The following is an 18232-nucleotide window of genomic DNA, read 5'->3' on the forward strand; positions in this document are numbered from 1 at the left end:
TGGTGTTGGTATACACTGTTAGGACCACTTAGAAAACTACTTGGATTTGGTTGAGAACAGACCTATGGGGTTGGAGACACAGCTCAGATGGTAGAATGCTTGCCTCAGCACAGATAAAGCCTTGGAGTCCCAGTGCTGCATAAACTGGAAGTGCTGGTGTCTTCCTGTAGTCTTTAAGTGGAGGTAGGAGGTCAGGAGTTCAAGGCCAACCTGGGACACATGAGATCCTGTATACAGTGATGGAAGGTAACTGTAAGTCCACACAGAACTATGGTCAAAGTTAGAAAAACGCCACAGCAAGATTATACCCCTGGTCCCATTGCAAGGGAGTCTCTTTGAAAGGGAGTCTCTTTCCTTTCTTCAACGTCCTACACAGCAGTGGCTCCTCTTGGGTGTGTCAGGTGCAGCAGCATCAGTAAGCATCTGGGGAGCAGCCTAGTGTGATTAGACTGGGTCCAGGGAAGCCAGGCTGCTGCTGACTCCAAGTCCAGTAGCCTAATGACATGCGGCAGGGGTGGGGGGGTGGGGGGTTGGGGGCTGGGAGGCAAGCTTCTGGAGCCCACAGGGACAGTAAGCAGCGCAGCTGGAGGGTGGCAGAGGCACTCTCCACGTGTTCTTGTCTGTCCAGCAGGTTGCCCCTGGTGCCTTCCAAGTACTCAATGACTGTGATGATGTTCGTCATGATGCTGAGCTTTTACTATTTCTCGCGCCACGTGAGTGCCACCCACCCTCTTCTCCTGTGCTCAGGGCCTTCCAGCAAGCTATCCTAGAACTCAGAAGCCCAGGCTCCTCCTTCCTCTAGGATGGCCTCTGCACTCCCCCTGGCATGGGGTCATTGATACATTAGCCTTAAGAATCAGAAGAGAAAGGGAAAAGCGCTAACAAAGTTTTTGTTCAATAAAGACGAAGCATCCATACAAGGACAGTTAGCTTGGATGCCCCCCAGTGGTTTGCCAGGAAAGTACAGCTTCCCCCAAGCCACTTCATAAATGGAACAGCTAGAGATGGGAATGGGGTCTGGCAGAGCCCTCTTTGCCCCTACCCTGGATCTGCACAGTGTCAAGAGGCCTAGGTGCTCACTGAGGCTGTGGGATGCCAGTTTTGATTAGGGGGCTTCCCTCACCTCTTTTGTCATTTAGCTCTCTCCTTCCAGTGTCACCACATACAATATTCAAAACCCCTGTTCTACATCTGTGCGTCGGCTGCTGGCTTTAGGGCACACAGCTCACCCACCCCGTGTCTGCATCTGTGCGACGGCTGCTGGCTTTAGGGCACACAGCTCACCCACCCCGTGTCTGCATCTGTGTGTCGGCTGCTGGCTTTAGGGCACACAGCTCACCCACCCCGTGTCTGCAGGTGGAAAAACTGGCCCGAACACTGTTCCTGTGGAAGATTGAGGTCCATGACCAGAAAGAACGTGTCTACGAGATGCGGCGCTGGAACGAGGCCTTGGTCACCAACATGTTACCTGAGCATGTTGCGCGCCACTTCCTGGGGTCCAAGAAGAGAGATGAAGTATGGGGGCATCATTTGGAGGCGGTCCTTTCTGTTGAGGTCCCCATTGGTCAAGGTCCTTTGTAACTGGGGCTGGAAGCCCAAATCTGGCTGGAACTAACCAGAAACATTAATGAGAGACTTCTCATGATGTCTTCTGCAGGGCACTGCTCATGCGCTGCCTGTCTGGGACCCCACTGAGAGCCAGAGTGCCCCTTCTGCCAATAAGAGCGTGTCAACCCAAGGTGGTCGACCATTTCACTAGCCTTCCCGGGGGAGGGTCCTCACAGCTGAGTGTCCTAGGACGGTCTCTGCTACTAGGATGACACCCCATGACCATAAGCAACATGGGAGCAAAGGGTTATTTCACCTTAGGTTTCCAGGCAAACAGTCCATCACCAAGGGAAGGCAGGGCAGGCACAGAGGCAGAGGCCATGGAGGAGTGCTCCTCACATCCTGCTCAGCTTGCTTTCTTAGCATGGGAATGAGCTGTTTTCTAATCATTTAAAGTTCGGTCCAAAAGTTGAGTGCAAATGTCATGTGTGAGGACAGCTGACAAGTTGTACCTCACCTTGGTGCACCATCCCACAGGCAGCCAGCCCTCGAGTGCTTGGGCTTTGCTTTTACTTGGATGTGACGTGCGTGTGTGTGTGTTCACATGGAGGTTTCAGGTTGACGTTGGGCATTCGTTTTCCTTTACTGCTTGCTCCCGTATATGGAAGGAGGGTGTTTTGCTGAACCTAAGGCTCACTGTTGGTCTGACTAGCCAGCTGGCCTCTCCCTCCTTGATCACTGACCTCTCCTCACGACTGTGCAGCAAGTGCTTGACCCCAGCCTGGTGCTGCCTCTTTTTAGGAGCTGTACAGCCAGTCTTATGATGAGATTGGAGTCATGTTTGCCTCCCTGCCCAACTTCGCTGACTTCTACACTGAGGAGAGCATCAATAACGGAGGCATCGAGTGCCTACGCTTCCTCAATGAGATCATCTCTGATTTTGACTCTGTGAGTGTCCTGTAAGAGCTAGATCCCATGACGTTCTACACAAGTTCAAGAAGCAAGCTTGCCGGGCTGGCTTCATTTCCCACGCTGATGTTTTGTAGTAACTGGACTTTTGCCGCCACCCAGAACTGATGAGTCTGAGGGCTGAGGCAGGATTTGGGACGGCCCTCTGTCAAGTTCATGGGATTAAGGACTGTGTTCTTTTTCTACCTCAAGCCCCTATTAAACACTGACGGAACGCGTTAACTAAGGAGCTCCACCACCTAAGGAGACTAGCTATTAACTTAGGCTGCGGCATTGTTGACTTGTAAAAAAGGCAAGTGTCATGGTGAACTGACTCATTTTTCCTTGATTCTATTAATTCTGTCCTCAGCTCCTGGACAATCCCAAATTCCGGGTCATCACCAAGATCAAAACCATTGGCAGCACCTACATGGCAGCTTCAGGAGTCACCCCAGATGTCAACACCAATGGCTTTACGAGTGCCAGCAAGGTAACACAGTAGTCAGAGATGCAGTTCTGCCTGGAGGAGGAGACAGGTGGGAAACGAGAACCAGAGGAAGAGTTCATGAACATTTACTCTTGTGCTAACGGACTCATTCCCACAATCCCACCCACCAGCAGCACGTATGGGCCATCCCCCTCAAACTGTTTAAGAACTGTATCGCTTCTAGAGCAGTGGAAATGAATGGGGAATCCTGGAAACTCCCGGCGTCTGATGACTGGCCTTACTGAGCTTGGGTAGAGCTGCTGTGTGATTCCCAGGTGGGGCCAAGTACTGTCCTTAAACCATCATCTAGCTTTCCAAATGAGGCTAAGTAAAGCAAGCTGGGGTGACGCATCAAGTGCTGATGATCTTGAGGGACCAAGCAGGGACCAGACTCAAAGACAGCAACAAGAGCTCTGCCCTGTGATCCGTCACATGGCACAGAGGAACCAACTGAGACAGGGCATCTTGCCTGCCTTCTTGGCCCAGTCTTTGCCCTACAGAGATGTATGAATTCTGCAGTGGTGATGTGCTGGCCCTAAAGAGGTTGCTCATTCCTTTTGGGGAGGAAAAGAGGGGTTCAGCAGCTAAGCCCCATTGTTACAGTCGTAGCCTGGATGGTTCTGACGGTGTCACCACTGCTCCATACAGGAGGAGAAGTCGGACAAGGAGCGCTGGCAGCACCTGGCCGACCTGGCCGACTTTGCACTAGCCATGAAGGACACGCTCACCAACATCAACAACCAGTCGTTCAACAACTTCATGCTGCGCATAGGTAAAGGCACTGCTGGGGAGCTCAGCAGACCAGAGACCTAAAAGGCCAAGGCAGACTGGCGGGAAGATCACACACACACACAGTAGCAGACTAGAGGGGAGCTGGAGGACATTTTAGGTGTCCTCTTTGAGGTGACCACATGTAGAAATGCAGAACAATGAAAGGTAAAGGTAGACCTATTCCTGCTGTTTGCAATGGCAGCCCAGCCTCTCTTCTCACTCTCCCAAGGTTTGTGCCAGCTGCTCTTACGGGAGTTTGAGGTATTAGGAAGGCTAGAGGGAAGCTGGCCACTACAGTCTTAAGTAGCCTGTTAACATAGACGGATGTGAAGTTCCCACAGGAGCCTTGTGGTGGGGGTCAGGTGATCATCTATGAAAGAGGAATTGGTAGCGTCTGAGGAGCTAATGCAAGCTTGGCTTGTGGCCACGCTCCGCTCTTCCTACCCTAGGCATGAACAAAGGAGGGGTCCTGGCTGGAGTCATTGGAGCCCGGAAACCACACTATGATATCTGGGGCAACACAGTCAATGTGGCCAGCAGGATGGAATCCACAGGGGTCATGGGCAACATCCAGGTATGTTCTGAACTAGAACTGAGCGTGTTTGAGGGCAGAGAGTACAACACAGGAGAAGCCTGTGGGCCACAAACCAGCATTGGCAGTGCATGGTCCATTCACTAAGGTGCAGGTCAAAGAACCCTGCTGCTTGGTTAAGTTAAGAACTGAAGTGGCTCTGACCTATATCCGTGTGCAGCCCATGGTTCTCATCCATGTGGCACTGGGGTGGAGCACTGCGGTGGAAGAGCCTGTGTGCTCCTGAAGCAGCACCACCATCTGGACCCATCAGCCCTAACCACCTAAATCCCCTCTGCCCATTGTCTTGGCTTCCTCTTCTCTAACGCTGTCTCCATTCTCCACGTGCAGGTGGTAGAAGAAACGCAGGTCATCCTTCGCGAGTACGGCTTCCGCTTTGTGAGGCGAGGTCCCATCTTTGTAAAAGGCAAAGGGGAGCTTCTGACCTTTTTCTTGAAGGGGCGGGACAAGCCAGCTGCCTTCCCCAATGGCTCCTCTGTTACACTGCCCCACCAAGTGGTGGACAACTCCTGAATGGTCAGCAACGGAAGGAAATGTTTATGGACGTGAAGAAAGGCTTTGGGACCAAGTCCTGGAGTTCCAAATTGTTGAAGTGCACATTCCCATAGACTTTAGGTTTCAGATTTCCTCCAGCCTTCCTGTGTGGATGTGAGCCCTGAGGGTGGCTATTCCTACTCCTCAGTGTGCCTGTAGCGTCCCCAGGGCAGGGGACATAGGCATAGTACTGGAACAGCCTTTTCAGAGTTCCAACTCAGCCCTTCATCCCTAGAGAGGCCATGGCCACTGTGAGCAGGATGGCAGCAGAGGGGTAACGGAGCTGCCTGTGCTGCGGGGCCAGGAGCACACGTGCAGGGCTGGGCTCAGTGCCGAGGAGGCTCCATTGCCGTCGGCAAGTCTGGCTGTCTCCTCCTGTCCAGTTAGGTCAGTGGTCCTTACCCCGATGTTCCTGATAATCTTGAAAGGTTCTTCTGGAACCCCCGTGTCACCTTAGTCAAGAGAGCAGAAAGTGCAATATTTCCTTTCACCTGGTAGGGGAAGGGGGGCTTATTTCTGAAAGAAAAATATATAAACAGATCTTCTACATTTATATTTTTAACCTGTTTAAAAACAACTTTCCAATATTGCCTTGTCTTCTGAGCTCTTGCTACAGTCGCCTTTGCTACTGCTTTAAAAGAGAACCTGCAGGTATTGATAAAGAACAGGACTGTTTTATTAAAAGCTTTACTCAACTTGATGGGACTGTTGTGGCGACTCTGTTACCGCGACCCAGGGTTTTGCTGACCCAGACATCTCTTCCTCCCCCCCCCCCCCCCCCGCCTCTGTGAACCATTTACCCCAAGGCTCTGTGGGGGACCCCATGGTAGCTTACCATCCCCACAGTCATCAGGAGTTTGCTGAGCTCCCACACACGGAGAGGTTTCTCAGAAGCAGCTAGTTTACAGTGCAGCCCAAATGCTGGGCCTGTGGAGTAAAGATCCTGTTTGGGACTAGCAGAGGAAGGACAGGAATTTTAATGGGACGGGTCTAAACAGATGTCAAGAAGCCCTACGCCAAGGAGGGAAAGGTAAAAGTGTCTAGGAAGCTGGGTGTGGTGACGCACGCCTGTAATCCCAGCACTCAGGGAGGCAAGGCAGGCAGATCTCTGAGTTCAAGGCCAGCGTGGTCTATAAAGTGAGTCCAGGACAGCCACGACTGCCCCATCTCAAAAAACAAAACAACAACAACAAAAAAACCCAAAACAACAACAACAAAACCAAAAAAGATGTCCGGGAAAGGCGTGCCCGGAGCTGCAGCAGGGAGACATGACGGGAAGGCCCCGCTGATCTACATGCAGGTTTCCAACAACGTTTCCTTAAAGTGACGTCATGCATTCGTGACCAAAATATCTTAGGAAACAAAGTATTAAGGACACAGGTTTTATAAACCCCTCTTTATAAAAATTACTTTCTCCCACCAAACAGTGGCTTAGAACATGTTGCTCCAAAGTAAAGACCAAACACTTTCCTTTAACTACAAGCCCTATCATAGACTTCTAACTCCCACAAAACCTAGAGATGCTCACAAAGTACCCTCCGCTCCTCCCATTTTAGCTGACTTCCGGTAAGAATATAAACATGTACATGTGATCAAATCAACACTGGTACTCAGAGGAAGAGCTGGTCTGTGGCACTGTACCGAGTGACCAGGCAATCATGGAGAACTGTCCAAATCGCCTCACGTTCTCATGGTGTCCAAGCAAGGGCTCTCTCCACAGCTTTTGTTGGCAGGGCCTGGACTTCAGGTGTGTCCCAAATAGAAACCGTCTTTCAGGAGACCAGACTCAAATCCAGCTTTTCAACTTCTTTGGAAAATGAAGCAAACACCTGGTGCAGGGGCTTGGTCCGGAAGAGCACTTCGTGGGATGCTCTGCGCTCTTCCCAGTGAGGGGATGGTGCTTCCGCCCCTAGGGGAAGAGACTCTGTCAAGCTCGATCCAGCCAGGGGAATCAGAACCCAGATCACCGCTTCTCTGTCTGTTTGTTTGTTTTTATTGTCTGTAGCTCTAGAGAGGATGCCCCCATTAGAACATCGTAATTCTGAGAAGAGAAACTTAGAAAAATATAGACTAGAACAATCTAAAACCTGTGGGTGTGAAACTTGTGACACTGTTAGAGCACTGGCTCTTTTGAAAAATTACTGCCTATGTCAGATTATTATGGTACCTCTAGGCAAGTGAAAACAAGTCTGCTGGCCAGCCCTGGGAAACTGCCACTTACAGAGCATACCCCAGAGAGCTAAGTTTGCACTGACTTCATTACAGTCGACCCTGGGACTCTGCCTCAGTTGTCCATCTTGGGGGTGGGGGTGCACACACCCAGAAAAACAAATTGTAAGCTGAAAGAATTCTGGGAAAGTCGAGGAAGGGGAAGACGAAGATAATGGCACTTAACATCTTGTGTCTTGGTAAATTTCTAGTATGTGGATGGAAGAGCTGGAAGTGTCTACCTGATGTTATTCCGCACACTTCACTCCATTTGCTTAAACTAGAGCATGCAGTCGCTCCAGTCAGGCATCCTTCCTCATACCTGGCCATGTCACAGTGACATCCGTGGGAAGACTTGCTGTGAGGTCCTCATACACCAACCTGGCACTGAAGGAGGTCTGGCACCCCTGTTCCACCGTATAGGTAAATGACAGCAGGTTGCACAGGGCGTTTCTCTGCACCGGTCCCGTGAGGAAGGGGAGGAAGTCACTCTACCAGGGTCAGGATCAAGGAGGTATGATTACTGTCCAGAGGCACCGTGTGAGGGGGGCAACCACCACAGCCTGACAACACACAGACAAAAGGCCGCACTTCCCAGTGAATGACCAGGGAGCAGATAGAGGGAGATAGCACTCTGCCAAGAGTTTCACTGAAGTCATCTTATGTGCAAAGACGTTTTGTTTAGTGATGCTGGACAGAGGTGGGGTCACTTATTTTGTTTATATGTATTTCCTGCCTAGGACACTTCTGCCCTAAGTAGGGAGGCCGGAGTTCAGGAGACCTGAACAGTCCTCCGTGGCCCTGGACACCTGCCTAGTCCTCCATAGCCCTGGACACCTGCCCAGTCCTCCATGGCCCTGGACACCTGCACAGTCCTCCGTGGTCCTGCACACCTGCACTTAAGTCTCAGCACAGCCCTGAGCTTGTAACATCAGAGCTCAAAGCCCTTGCTGAATCTCAAGGCGGAGGGTCACTGGGAACCTGTAACTAGGACCTGCCTTTTAGCATCACCGAGAGTGCAAAGGGGTGTGAAACGAAGAGAGGGAAGTCACTTGTAGGGAAGAAACACATAGTAGGAAGTGAGTGGACAGGGGGTGTGATGCCCATGCCGCACTCAGCATTGATGGAAAGGCAGGGAGATTGCCTGACTCCGAGACTGGCCTGGGCTAGAGTGAACTCCTATTTCAGAGCAACCACCCAGAGTAAAGAAAGGTAATGGGCAGTGTTGGCATGATATTCTTGTGGACTATGTGCCCTTGCTCATTCACATGCTGACTTCTCCACCCTACTCTCTTTGTGATGTTTATTCTAGTATTTCCTGTCACCATGTACTGTCCATAAAAACCAACTAGCCAATGTTGAATAATAACAGAGAATAGTGGGGTGATCCAGTGAGGGGAGGAGAAAGAACAGGAAGGAGAGGATGGAGCCACGTGGAGACCAGGAAGCACCAGGGGGAATGAGCTGGACCTAGCATATGAAGCAAGTACAATATGGGAAATCTCAATAGGAGGAAACTACACTAGCGTGGAGGGTTAGGGTGAAGTAATTATTGGGCAGCATTGGGCTCTAGGCTAGTTAAATAGGTCCTAGTCTCTCTGTGGGGTTATTTGAGTACGTGTCTGGTTAAGGAGTAATTTGATTTACTAAAATTATCAATCAATATTAAATGTTAGTAATCTTTCAACAGGGCAGGCTTCTGGCTCAGCACCAGAAAACATAAGGGCTATGGCTATAGCTTAGTGGCAAAGTACCTTCCCAATATGCACAGAGCCCTAGATTTAATGCAAAAAAATAAAAAATGATAAAAATAAAACCAGCTATGTTGGCGCACACTTGTAATCCCAGCATTTAGGGGGCAGAGACAGGTATACTGGCCCAAGTTAAAGACTAGCCTGGGCTACATATCCAGCCGGGATTAAAAAATTCTGTCTCAAAAATAAATGAGCTTTCTTCTTTAAGAAAGCATGTTCCTTTGTCTTCCTTTGAAGTCTGTCATGGGCAATAAGATCAGACATAAAAATCCCTACCCAGATTTGTACCTCAAGTTGGTCTGCCTGGTACTTCCTCCTTGAGTAGGCATTTAAGTACTCGCAGAGACTAAACAGGAAGTGCTGGATATCAGTCTGTAGGTATGCCGTGGCTATCTTTTCTAGAGGGATGAAGACTGGGATGGAATGGTGATGAATCCGGAGTGGTTTCTCTATGACAAGGTCCACGAAGTAGGAATCCAGTAGGTTCCCCTCAAAGGCAGTGCTGATACACACACAGACCCCGCGGCTGGTCAGCTTCCCGCTCAAGCCTAGGCAAACAGGAGACACCACCTCTCAGAGGGCAGACAAAGGACACGGGGCGCTGTCTGCACATCCCAGCAGTCGCCATTAGGCCTGGTATAGAGACATACAGCATGCACAAATGCTGCTCAAATGAACAGTATCAGACGTTCTTCCTAACTGGCTCACATGAGCCTGAGCTGCTAAAATTATGGGCAGAGAAGGAAGTAAGAAGATACCCTAATATCAAATTATTGAGGGAAATTTGGACATTTTTATTTTTATATATTTTCATCCCCTGAGTTCCAGTTAATGAGAGCCCCCAGTTCTCCCCACACTCCTCTGTGGCAAAAATGAAGAACAAATTCCTATTTATGGTGACAACAGAGACTAAAGTTCAAACTATGACCATTACCATAACTCAGGCAAGCAGTAAGCAAAGTTCTAGCAGAGGGTCCAGCAAATGATTGGGAAAAAAAATGGTTCCAGCCAGCCACCAGCCACCAATCTTTTGTCTAAAGAGGCAGATCTTACAGGCAGATAGGCCTACAAACCAGCTGGCTTGTGCATGTACGGCGGTCTGTGCAAGTTCTCAGGAACTGAGTCTGGCATCAGTCATACAGCTAGCTGACTAACCCAGAACCAATCAGATCAGAGCAGTCTTACCTGTAAAGCGGTATGCCTGCAGAGTGGCTTTCATGGTTTCCCACTGCCTCTCCAGAACTTCCTGCTCACTGATCTCCACAGTTTTGTTTGGGTCTTCATTGGCAGAAGATGCTTTAACCTACAAGACATGCCGCAAATCTGACTGTTGAGAACAAGGGGTACCATAACGCCTCTGCCCTCACCTGACTGTGTAACAGTAAAGACAGTTTCTTTATTAAGTAAGGCCTCAGAAATTGGTGCTTCTGTGACCACGGCCACATAGTTGGTGCTGTGATGCACAGCACAGGGAGAGGATGCAGGTCATGATGTGAGGGGTTAGGAGTAAAAACTGCTGGCTAATGAGCCAGGGTTCTGATGGCCATAGAGAAGACTGCAGAGGAGCAAGAAAAGGGAGAGAACAAAGCTTAGGAGGCGCACAAGGCGGACAAGACAGGTGGCCGTGGGATGGAGAAGCTGCTGTTCTGGTCCAAGATGCGCACCTGCAGCTACAGCCTAGCAGATGCTATGAGGACACCTCTTCCTCAGAGAGTGAAGCACAAACCGGATGAACTACCCAAATAAAATATGAACGCAAACAGAAAAAGACCTGAAGGTTTAGAGAAAATCCGATCAGGACTGAGAAGAAAAAAAAAAAAAAAACTTCTGAAGAAGCCAGCTTTCCTGAAGTTCTCTTAATATCAATGGACTCAGTTCCCCAACAAAAATACACAGGCTAACAAAATGGATGAACACAGGATCCACCTTCTGCTAAATACAAGAAACACACCTCAACATGAAAGATAGACGTTACCCTCGGAGTAAAGGGTTGGAAAAAGATTTTCCAAGCAAACAGGGCCCAAGAAGCAAGCTGGTATAGCTATTCTAATATCTAACAAAATAGATTTCCAACCAACATTAATCAGAAGAGACGGGAAGAACACTTCTTATTCAAAACCCACCAAGACGCTGTCTCAATTCTTAACATCTATGCCCCAAATGCAAGGGCACCCACTACTAAAGCTTAATCACACACTGACCCTCACACATTTATACTGGGATACTTCATTTCCCCATTCCCACCAGTGGACAGGTCATCCAGACAAAAACTAAACAGAAATAATGGAGCTAAAAGATCAGATGGTATTCTAACTGGGTGTCAACATGTAGAAGAACACAAAATCTATCACCTGAACAAAACTCAAGTCCAAGTGCATCAGAGACCTCAACATAAAACCAGACACACTCAGTCTCACAGGGGGGAGAAAGTGCAAGAAGCCTGGAATGCACTGGCACAGGAGATAGCTTCCTGAACAGAACACCAGCAGCCCAGGCTCTAAAGTCAACAATTAATAATGGGACCTGATGAAACCAAAAGCTTCTGTAAGGCAAAGGAAACAGTCAACAGAACAAAATGGCAGCCTACAGATTGAAAAAAGATTTTCACCAGCCCTACATCTGAAAAAGGGCTAGTATTCAAAATATATAAAAGAACTCAAGAAAAATAGATATCAACAAACCAAGCAATCCAATTTTTAAACTGTGGTACAGATTTAAACAGAGAATTCTCAACTCCCAAGGAATCCGAAACACCCAAGAAACACTTAGAGAAATGTTCAACATCCTTAGCCATCAGGGAAATTCAAATCAAAACTACTTTGAAACTCTATCTCACACCTGCCAGAATGGCTAAGATCAGAACTATGAGAGACAGACAGCTCATGGTGGCGAGGGCATGGAGTAAGGCGAACAGCCCTCCACTGCTGGTGGAAGTGCAAACCTGTGCAACCACTTTAAAATTAATATGCCGGTATCTCAGAAAACTGGAAATTGAACTACCTAGATATTCCTCAACTGAAGAATGGATAAAGAAAATGTGGTATATTTACACAATGGAGTATTACTCAGCTATTAAAAAAAATAACATGAGATATGTAGGCAAATGGATGGAAATGGGAAAAAAAAAAAATCACCCCGAGTTAGGTAATCCAGACCCAGAAAGACAAACACGGTATGTACTCATTTTTTTATTTTTTATTTTTTGGAGACAGAGTTTCTCTATGTAGCCTTGGCTGTCCTGGACTCACTTTGTAAACCAGACTGGCCTTGAACTCACAGAGCTCTGCCTGTCTCTGCCTCCCGAGTGCTGGGATTAAAGGCGTGTGCCACCACCGCCTGGGGGTATGTACTCACTTATAAGTGCACATTAACTGTAAGGATAACGATGCTACAATCCACAAGGCTAAATAGGAGGGTTCAAGGCAGGACGCATGGATCCCCTGGGAAGGGAAAACAATAGATTTCTTGGGTGAACTGGGGAAGGGTGGGGAAAGGAACAGGAGGGATCAGGTTGTGCATGTGTGTAGAGGGATAGACAGAAAGAATACTGGGAGAGACAACTGGAATTGGGGAGCATTTTGAGGGCAAGGCAGAAAATGTAGTACAATGAAAACTCCCAGGAACCTATAAGGGTGACCCAAGCAAAGATTCCTAGTAATGGGGGATACAGAGCCTGAACTGAACACCTTCTGTAACCAGGCAAGGCGTCCAGTGGAGGGAATGGGACACTAACCCAGCCACAAAACGTCTGACCTACAATTTGTCCTACCTGCAGGATGTGTTGGGGTAAAAGGTGGTACAGAACTTGTGGGAGTGGCCAATGGCTAGCCCAACTTGAGACCCCCTGACAATGCCTGGAGGGCCAGAAAGCAGAGGCTGGATAGACCAGAGTCCTAGGGTAGAAACAAACACGACTGGAAAAAGTCAATGAAATGATTCCTAATGATATTCTGCTCTACTTGTAGAGTCTAGCATGATAGTCTTCAGTGAGCCTTTATCCAGAAACTGATGGGAGCAGATGCAGAGACCCAAAGCAAAACATTAGGTGGACCTCTGAGAATTCTGCAGAAGTTAGGGAGGAAAGATTGTAGGTGCCAGAAGGGTAGTCATGGATACCACAAGAACATAGCTGGGTGGCAGTGGTGCACACTTTAATCCCAGCACTCAGGAAGGAAGAAGCAGGTGGATCTCTGTGAGTTCGAGGCTAGCCTGGTCTACAGAGTGAGTTCCAGGACACACAAGGCTACACAGAGAAACCCCGTTTTGGGAAAACAAAAACAAAAACAAACAAACAAACAAAAAGAACACAGCCCACAGAATCAACTAACCAGGGCTCACAGAGACTGACGCAGCTACCATGGAGCTTTTATGGGGTCCTGACCCAGGCCCTCTGCATATAGCTTGGTGTTCTTGTGGGACTCTTAACAGTGGGAGTCAGGGCTGTCTATGACTCTTTTGCCTGCTTTTGGGACCCCTTTCTGCCTACTGGGTCTAGCCTTGATATGTGGGGAGGTAACTAGTCTTACCATAACTTGACATGTTGTGTTTGGCTGCTATGCTGGGAAGGCCCTGCCCTTTTCTAAAGGGAAATGGTGGAGTGGATCCATCTCCTGGGGGACATGGGAGTTGGGGGAAGGACTGGGAGGAGAGGAGGGGAGGAACTGGGGTGGAGATGTAATATATGAGGGAAGAATAAGAAAAGAAAAAAAAAGTGACTAAATGAAATGGGTATTTAAAAAACATTCATTGAAACAAGCATGAATGCAAAAATAAGATTAGAAAATCAGTATAGATATGATACAGGAAAAGACAAACATACAAACTAAAAAACCCAGGTGTTCCCGGGACTCCCAGAAACATAATAAAGAATGCCACCTATACAATACTTGACATGATAATAGTCACATTTTTCAATAAAAGAAAAAGTTCGAATACTAATTTAAGCATCACCAAGGCAAATAAAGAATACCATACTGTGTACATTATGCCACAGAGCTGCCAAACATGAGAATATAGGCCTTGAGATGACAGATGAGAGCCGGGCGTGGTGGCGCACATCTTTAATCCCAGCACTTGGGAGGCAGAGGCAGGTGGATCACTGTGAGTTCTAGGCCAGCCTGGTCTACAAAGTGAGTCCAGGGCAGCCAAGACTACACAGAGAAACCCTGTCTCCAAAAAGGAAAAAAAAAAAAAAAAAAGAAAAGAAAAGAGACGACAGATGAAATCCTTACAGTGAGCCGGGCTGTGGTGGCGCACGCCTTTAATCCCAGTGTGGCTCCAGAGGCAGAGGCAGGTGGATCTCTTGTGAGTTTGAGGCCAGCATGGACTACAGAGAGTTTCTCTGTGTAGTTTTGCTGTCCTCACAGAGATCTGCCTGCCTCTGTCTCCTGAGTGCTGGGATTAAAGGTGTGCGCCACCACGCCCAGCTAGGAAAAAACTCTAAAGAGCTTACACTTTGCTGTTTATAGAGAATGACAAAAGTCAAATACAAATGAAGTCATAATGACAAACTTTTAAAACGGACAACGCCAAGTATTGGTAAAGTTGCAAAACAACACAAAGTGTTCAACAGTCACTGTTGGGAGCATAAAATGGGCACAAATACTTCGCTAGAGTTAATATGGAGGCTCCACGTCCTAGAACTAAGGCTTGTACCTAACAGCAAAGTGTCGTGTTTTCACATGAACCAAGAGCAACAAGAACTCACAGCTGCACTCTTCATAATGAACCCAAAGGGAAAACGACCCACAGGGCGTCAACAAGGGAACAGGTAAATTACAAGTCATAAAGTAGAACTGCTGAGGAGCGATGGCGGCATGAGCAGTCGCAGACTGTACCTCTCAGCAAGAGAAGCCAGAAAGAAGGGTTTACACCCTACAGCTGTGCACCAAGGAGGTTCAAGGCCGGGGTGGGGACACGCACTCTGAGGCTGAGACAGCAGGCAGCAGACTGATTCCATGGTCTAGGCCAGCCTGGGTCAGAGTGAATTCAACCCTGATTAAGGAACAAGATTGAAAACAGTGCTCAAAACCAGGTAAAAACCAACCATTCTTGGCAACAGAAACTGGATCAGAGGCTACACTTCAGGCACCATGACCAGGAGGCAAAGGGACAACTCTGCGGTCTGGGCACTATCCCACGGTTTTCATTTCTGGTAGGAACCTGGCTGTAATCCCTGAAGATGTTCATTAGCTTCCTCATATTACATATACTTTACTTCACTGAAAAGCAAACCAAAGAGGCAGGCAGAGTGGGGAGGGAGGGAAAGGAACGGCAGGGAGGCTGGCTCTAGGTGAGGGCGGGCATCACACGAGCGGTTACTGACTGTATTCGGGCAGGGAAAGAATGTGACATGTTCTTGGCCCTGAAGGATTTAGTGGGAGAATGGACATATTAAGAGACACACCTCCCCCACCCCCAACTACTGTACCTATCCTAGTATCCAAACCACCTCTAAGTGTGTACCATGTATGTTGATAATACTTACTGCAGGGCCAAGGACACAAACACAACAGAAAGGAACATCGGACAACAGAAACCAGGAAGAAGAGATGGCCAACACTGTTGGCTGGGAAATGTTGAGATTGGGTGGCAGAACACTCAAACACTGGCACCAACCAGTGATTGGATCTGCTGAGGCCGAGGCAGAAGAAACTGCCACAGAGAATTTGCCTGCTTGCTCAACACTGCCTGACAGTTAGTAGCTGGGAACCTTAGCTGTGTCTCCACGGGTCTGACATGTTAAGAATCAAAGACTCGCAAAGCAATTCAGGATGATCCCAACTACAAGTCACCCAGCTTTACCGATTCCAAGAGTCCCAGATCTTGGCTGATCTTCACGCCCCAGGAGAGGCAGCATCTATTTTCCACTCACTCTGGCTCGCCGTTGCTTCACTTCAGCCCTCAGCTTATCTCGTTGTTGCCGCAGTTTGTGAATCTTGGTTCTAAGAGAACTTTCCTTTTCCTGAACTGTTGGCTCTTCAGACTTTGCATGCGATCTGCTCACTTGAGCCTCTAGTCTTTCCAGGTGAGCTAAAACACCTAACGGAAGTTTAAAAAAGCAGAACTTCACAATCCGACAAGGTTTTAACTGTGGCGAAGGCACACTCCACGATGGACAGCTTGCTGTGCTAAATAAATGCTGACCAGAAACAGCAACTCAGGGAGGAAAGGGCCTGTTTCATCGCAGAGGTTACAGCCTGTGGTGAGGGAGTCAGGGCAGGCGCTTACGGTGGGAACCAAAGTGGACGCAGGAAAGCTGCTTGCTGGCTCCGTCAGTTTACTTTCTTATACAACCCAGAACCACCTGCTTGGGGTCTGCCCACCCACAATGGGTTAGGCCTTCCTCCATCAATTAGCAATCAAGGGGTAAAAAAAGCCCCAAAGAAATGCCCACAGACCAATCTGATGAGGTCATTCCTCAACAATTGAGATTCCCTCTTCACAGGTGTATCAAGTTGACAACCAAAAACAGTTGTCACAATAGACGTCTAGGATTTGGGTGCCAGCTAAATCATTAAGTAAATAAGTTTAGGGCAAATGTCTTTATTCATCGAGACAGAGTCTTCCCTACTCATTCTCTAGACTAGGCTGGCCTTGAACTCACAGAGAGGCACCTGCCTCTACCCAGAGTGCTGGGATTAAAGGCATGCGCCACCACGCCTGGCTCTGCCATAATTTTTTAGAAAAGCAGAGGCCTGAACGGCCAAAGCAGAGGCCATCAACATCTGCGCTGAACACTAGTGTGTAAGACCCCCTGACCAGCACGCTCACTGGTATGCAAGACCCCCTGACCAGCACGCTCACTGGTGTGGAAGACTGCCTGACCAGCACCCTCATTGGTGTGGAAGACCCCCTGACCAGCACGCTCACTGGTGTGGAAGACCCCCTGACCAGCACGCTCACTGGTGTGGAAGACCTCCTGACCAGCATGCTCACTGGTGTGGGAGACCCCCTGACCAACATGCTCACTGGTGTGGAAGACCCTCTGACCAGCATGCTCACTGGTGTGGAAGACCCCCTGACCAGCACGCTCACTGGTGTGGGAGACCTCCTAACCAGCACACTCACTGCTTATCACAGAAGCAGAGACTCCCGGTTTGTCCACTGCTTGGTTTGTGGACAGCAGCACTTCATCTAGGCCTGCTCCTTAGAGAAGCATGTCTCTAGCGTGGAAAGGGACGCTTCCCAATGCTTCACCACAACCCAGATTATGAAATCTCCCTACAGAAATCCTATGCTTCTAACAAGAAGACCTCATATAACTAGGTTCCTTAAACAGATGCAATATTTACATTGTAGGGTTCATAAGAACATACATACACAGCCGGCCGTGGTGGAGCACGCCTTTAATCCCAGCACTCAGGAGGCAGAGGCAGGCGGATCGCTGTGAGTTCGAGGCCAGCCTGGTCTACAAAGTGAGTCTAGGACAGCCAAGGCTACACAGAGAAACCCTGTCTCGGAAGAACCAAAACAGGCAAACAAAAGTACATACATACACAAAAACCTGTTCTTCCCTTGCTTCGGGACAGCCCAGGCGCATTCACCTACCCAGTCAAGGCATCAATTACTCCTGTAGATCTCATTTTTTATAAAAACCTGCATAAGATCAAGAGGGACCCGCAATATGTAGCAATGCCACATCTCAGTTGCTGCCCTTACAGTTCCTCTTTGGTGCCTTATCACAGCAGTCATCACCTCTCTCTGACGTACTCACTCCTTCGCCATGCTGACACTGCAGCAGCCATGATGACCAGGCAGAGAGAAAACTGACACAGCAGCAGCTGTGGTCTAGGTCCGCTGATTACTCAAAGCCTTTCACTTGTTGCTTGCCTTGGCCAGGTGTGGCGGCTCACCGAAGATGAGGTGATCATTGTGCGTTGCAGGACAACATGGCATACACATAATAATAGGAATTTAGTTCTAAAGTCCGGATCACACCCGACTGCAGCACGTTTTTTAACAATAAAGTCATCAAACTTACTTTTCGCTTTGTAGTAACAATTTCAACCCATATGCTGCTTATGACATCACATGAAAATTTTTAAGGGGAGGGGGGAGAAAGCTAGGCAGAACTGTAATGTGTCCAAGCCACAGTAAAGGCAGAACCCTGAATCAAACCCTTATCTAAGCAACAAAGTTACTGCCCCACAGTGGCCCTTCCTCTGTAAGAAAGTCTGGAAAGAGAGATCTTACTATAAAGCCAACCCTTTGAATATCTACCTCCTTTGCACTCTCCACCTTGACACAAAGTATTTGCAGACTCCATCTCCTCCTCGGGTTCTCAAGGGTTTATTCTGGCCGGACAGGGCAGGGTTAACATAGACCCGAACGTCCTTAACTGTAAACAGGAAAAGACGTGCAACCATCAATCTGTTGCCAATACTGTCT

General features: G+C 48.5%; 2 protein-coding genes across 2 annotated transcripts in view; one reads left to right on the forward strand and one right to left on the reverse strand.

The window, feature by feature from the left end:
* Positions 1 to 5204, forward strand: part of Adcy3 (adenylate cyclase 3) — a 78371-nt gene extending 73167 nt beyond the window's left edge. Inside the window, exons 16-22 of the mRNA XM_051143058.1 lie at positions 632 to 713; positions 1357 to 1515; positions 2350 to 2496; positions 2867 to 2986; positions 3632 to 3755; positions 4204 to 4328; positions 4677 to 5204. Of these exons, the coding sequence (XP_050999015.1) occupies positions 632 to 713; positions 1357 to 1515; positions 2350 to 2496; positions 2867 to 2986; positions 3632 to 3755; positions 4204 to 4328; positions 4677 to 4859 (940 nt within the window). The 3' untranslated portion in view covers positions 4860 to 5204. The remainder of the gene's footprint in view (positions 1 to 631; positions 714 to 1356; positions 1516 to 2349; positions 2497 to 2866; positions 2987 to 3631; positions 3756 to 4203; positions 4329 to 4676) is intronic.
* Positions 5205 to 6472: 1268 nt separating this feature from the next.
* Cenpo (centromere protein O) lies at positions 6473 to 18184 on the reverse strand. Its single transcript, XM_051143077.1, has 6 exons — positions 18065 to 18184; positions 15717 to 15883; positions 10028 to 10145; positions 9131 to 9390; positions 7411 to 7579; positions 6473 to 6789 (listed from the first exon to the last, which is right to left on the reverse strand). The coding sequence occupies exons 1-6, from the start codon at positions 18108 to 18110 to the stop codon at positions 6653 to 6655; spliced, it is 897 nt and encodes a 298-aa protein (XP_050999034.1). The 5' UTR covers positions 18111 to 18184; the 3' UTR covers positions 6473 to 6652.
* Between the last annotated feature and the right edge of the window lie 48 nt (positions 18185 to 18232).

Source organism: Acomys russatus, chromosome 1, assembly GCF_903995435.1.
Source record: "Acomys russatus chromosome 1, mAcoRus1.1, whole genome shotgun sequence".
Classification (NCBI taxonomy): domain Eukaryota; kingdom Metazoa; phylum Chordata; class Mammalia; order Rodentia; family Muridae; genus Acomys; species Acomys russatus.

What these genes read in the sequence shown, in the direction of transcription:
- Cenpo (XM_051143077.1), bottom strand. Translation starts at nt 18,110, where the DNA reads ATGGAGTCTGCAAATACTTTGTGTCAAGGTGGAGAGTGCAAAGGAG. An exon ending in AGGTGGAGAGTGCAAAGGAG is followed by an intron (nt 15,884 to 18,064) that starts GTAGATATTCAA and finishes AACTTCCGTTAG; the next exon opens with GTGTTTTAGCTCACCTGGAA. An exon ending in GCAGGCATACCGCTTTACAG is followed by an intron (nt 9,391 to 10,027) that starts GTAAGACTGCTC and finishes CTGTTTGCCTAG; the next exon opens with GCTTGAGCGGGAAGCTGACC.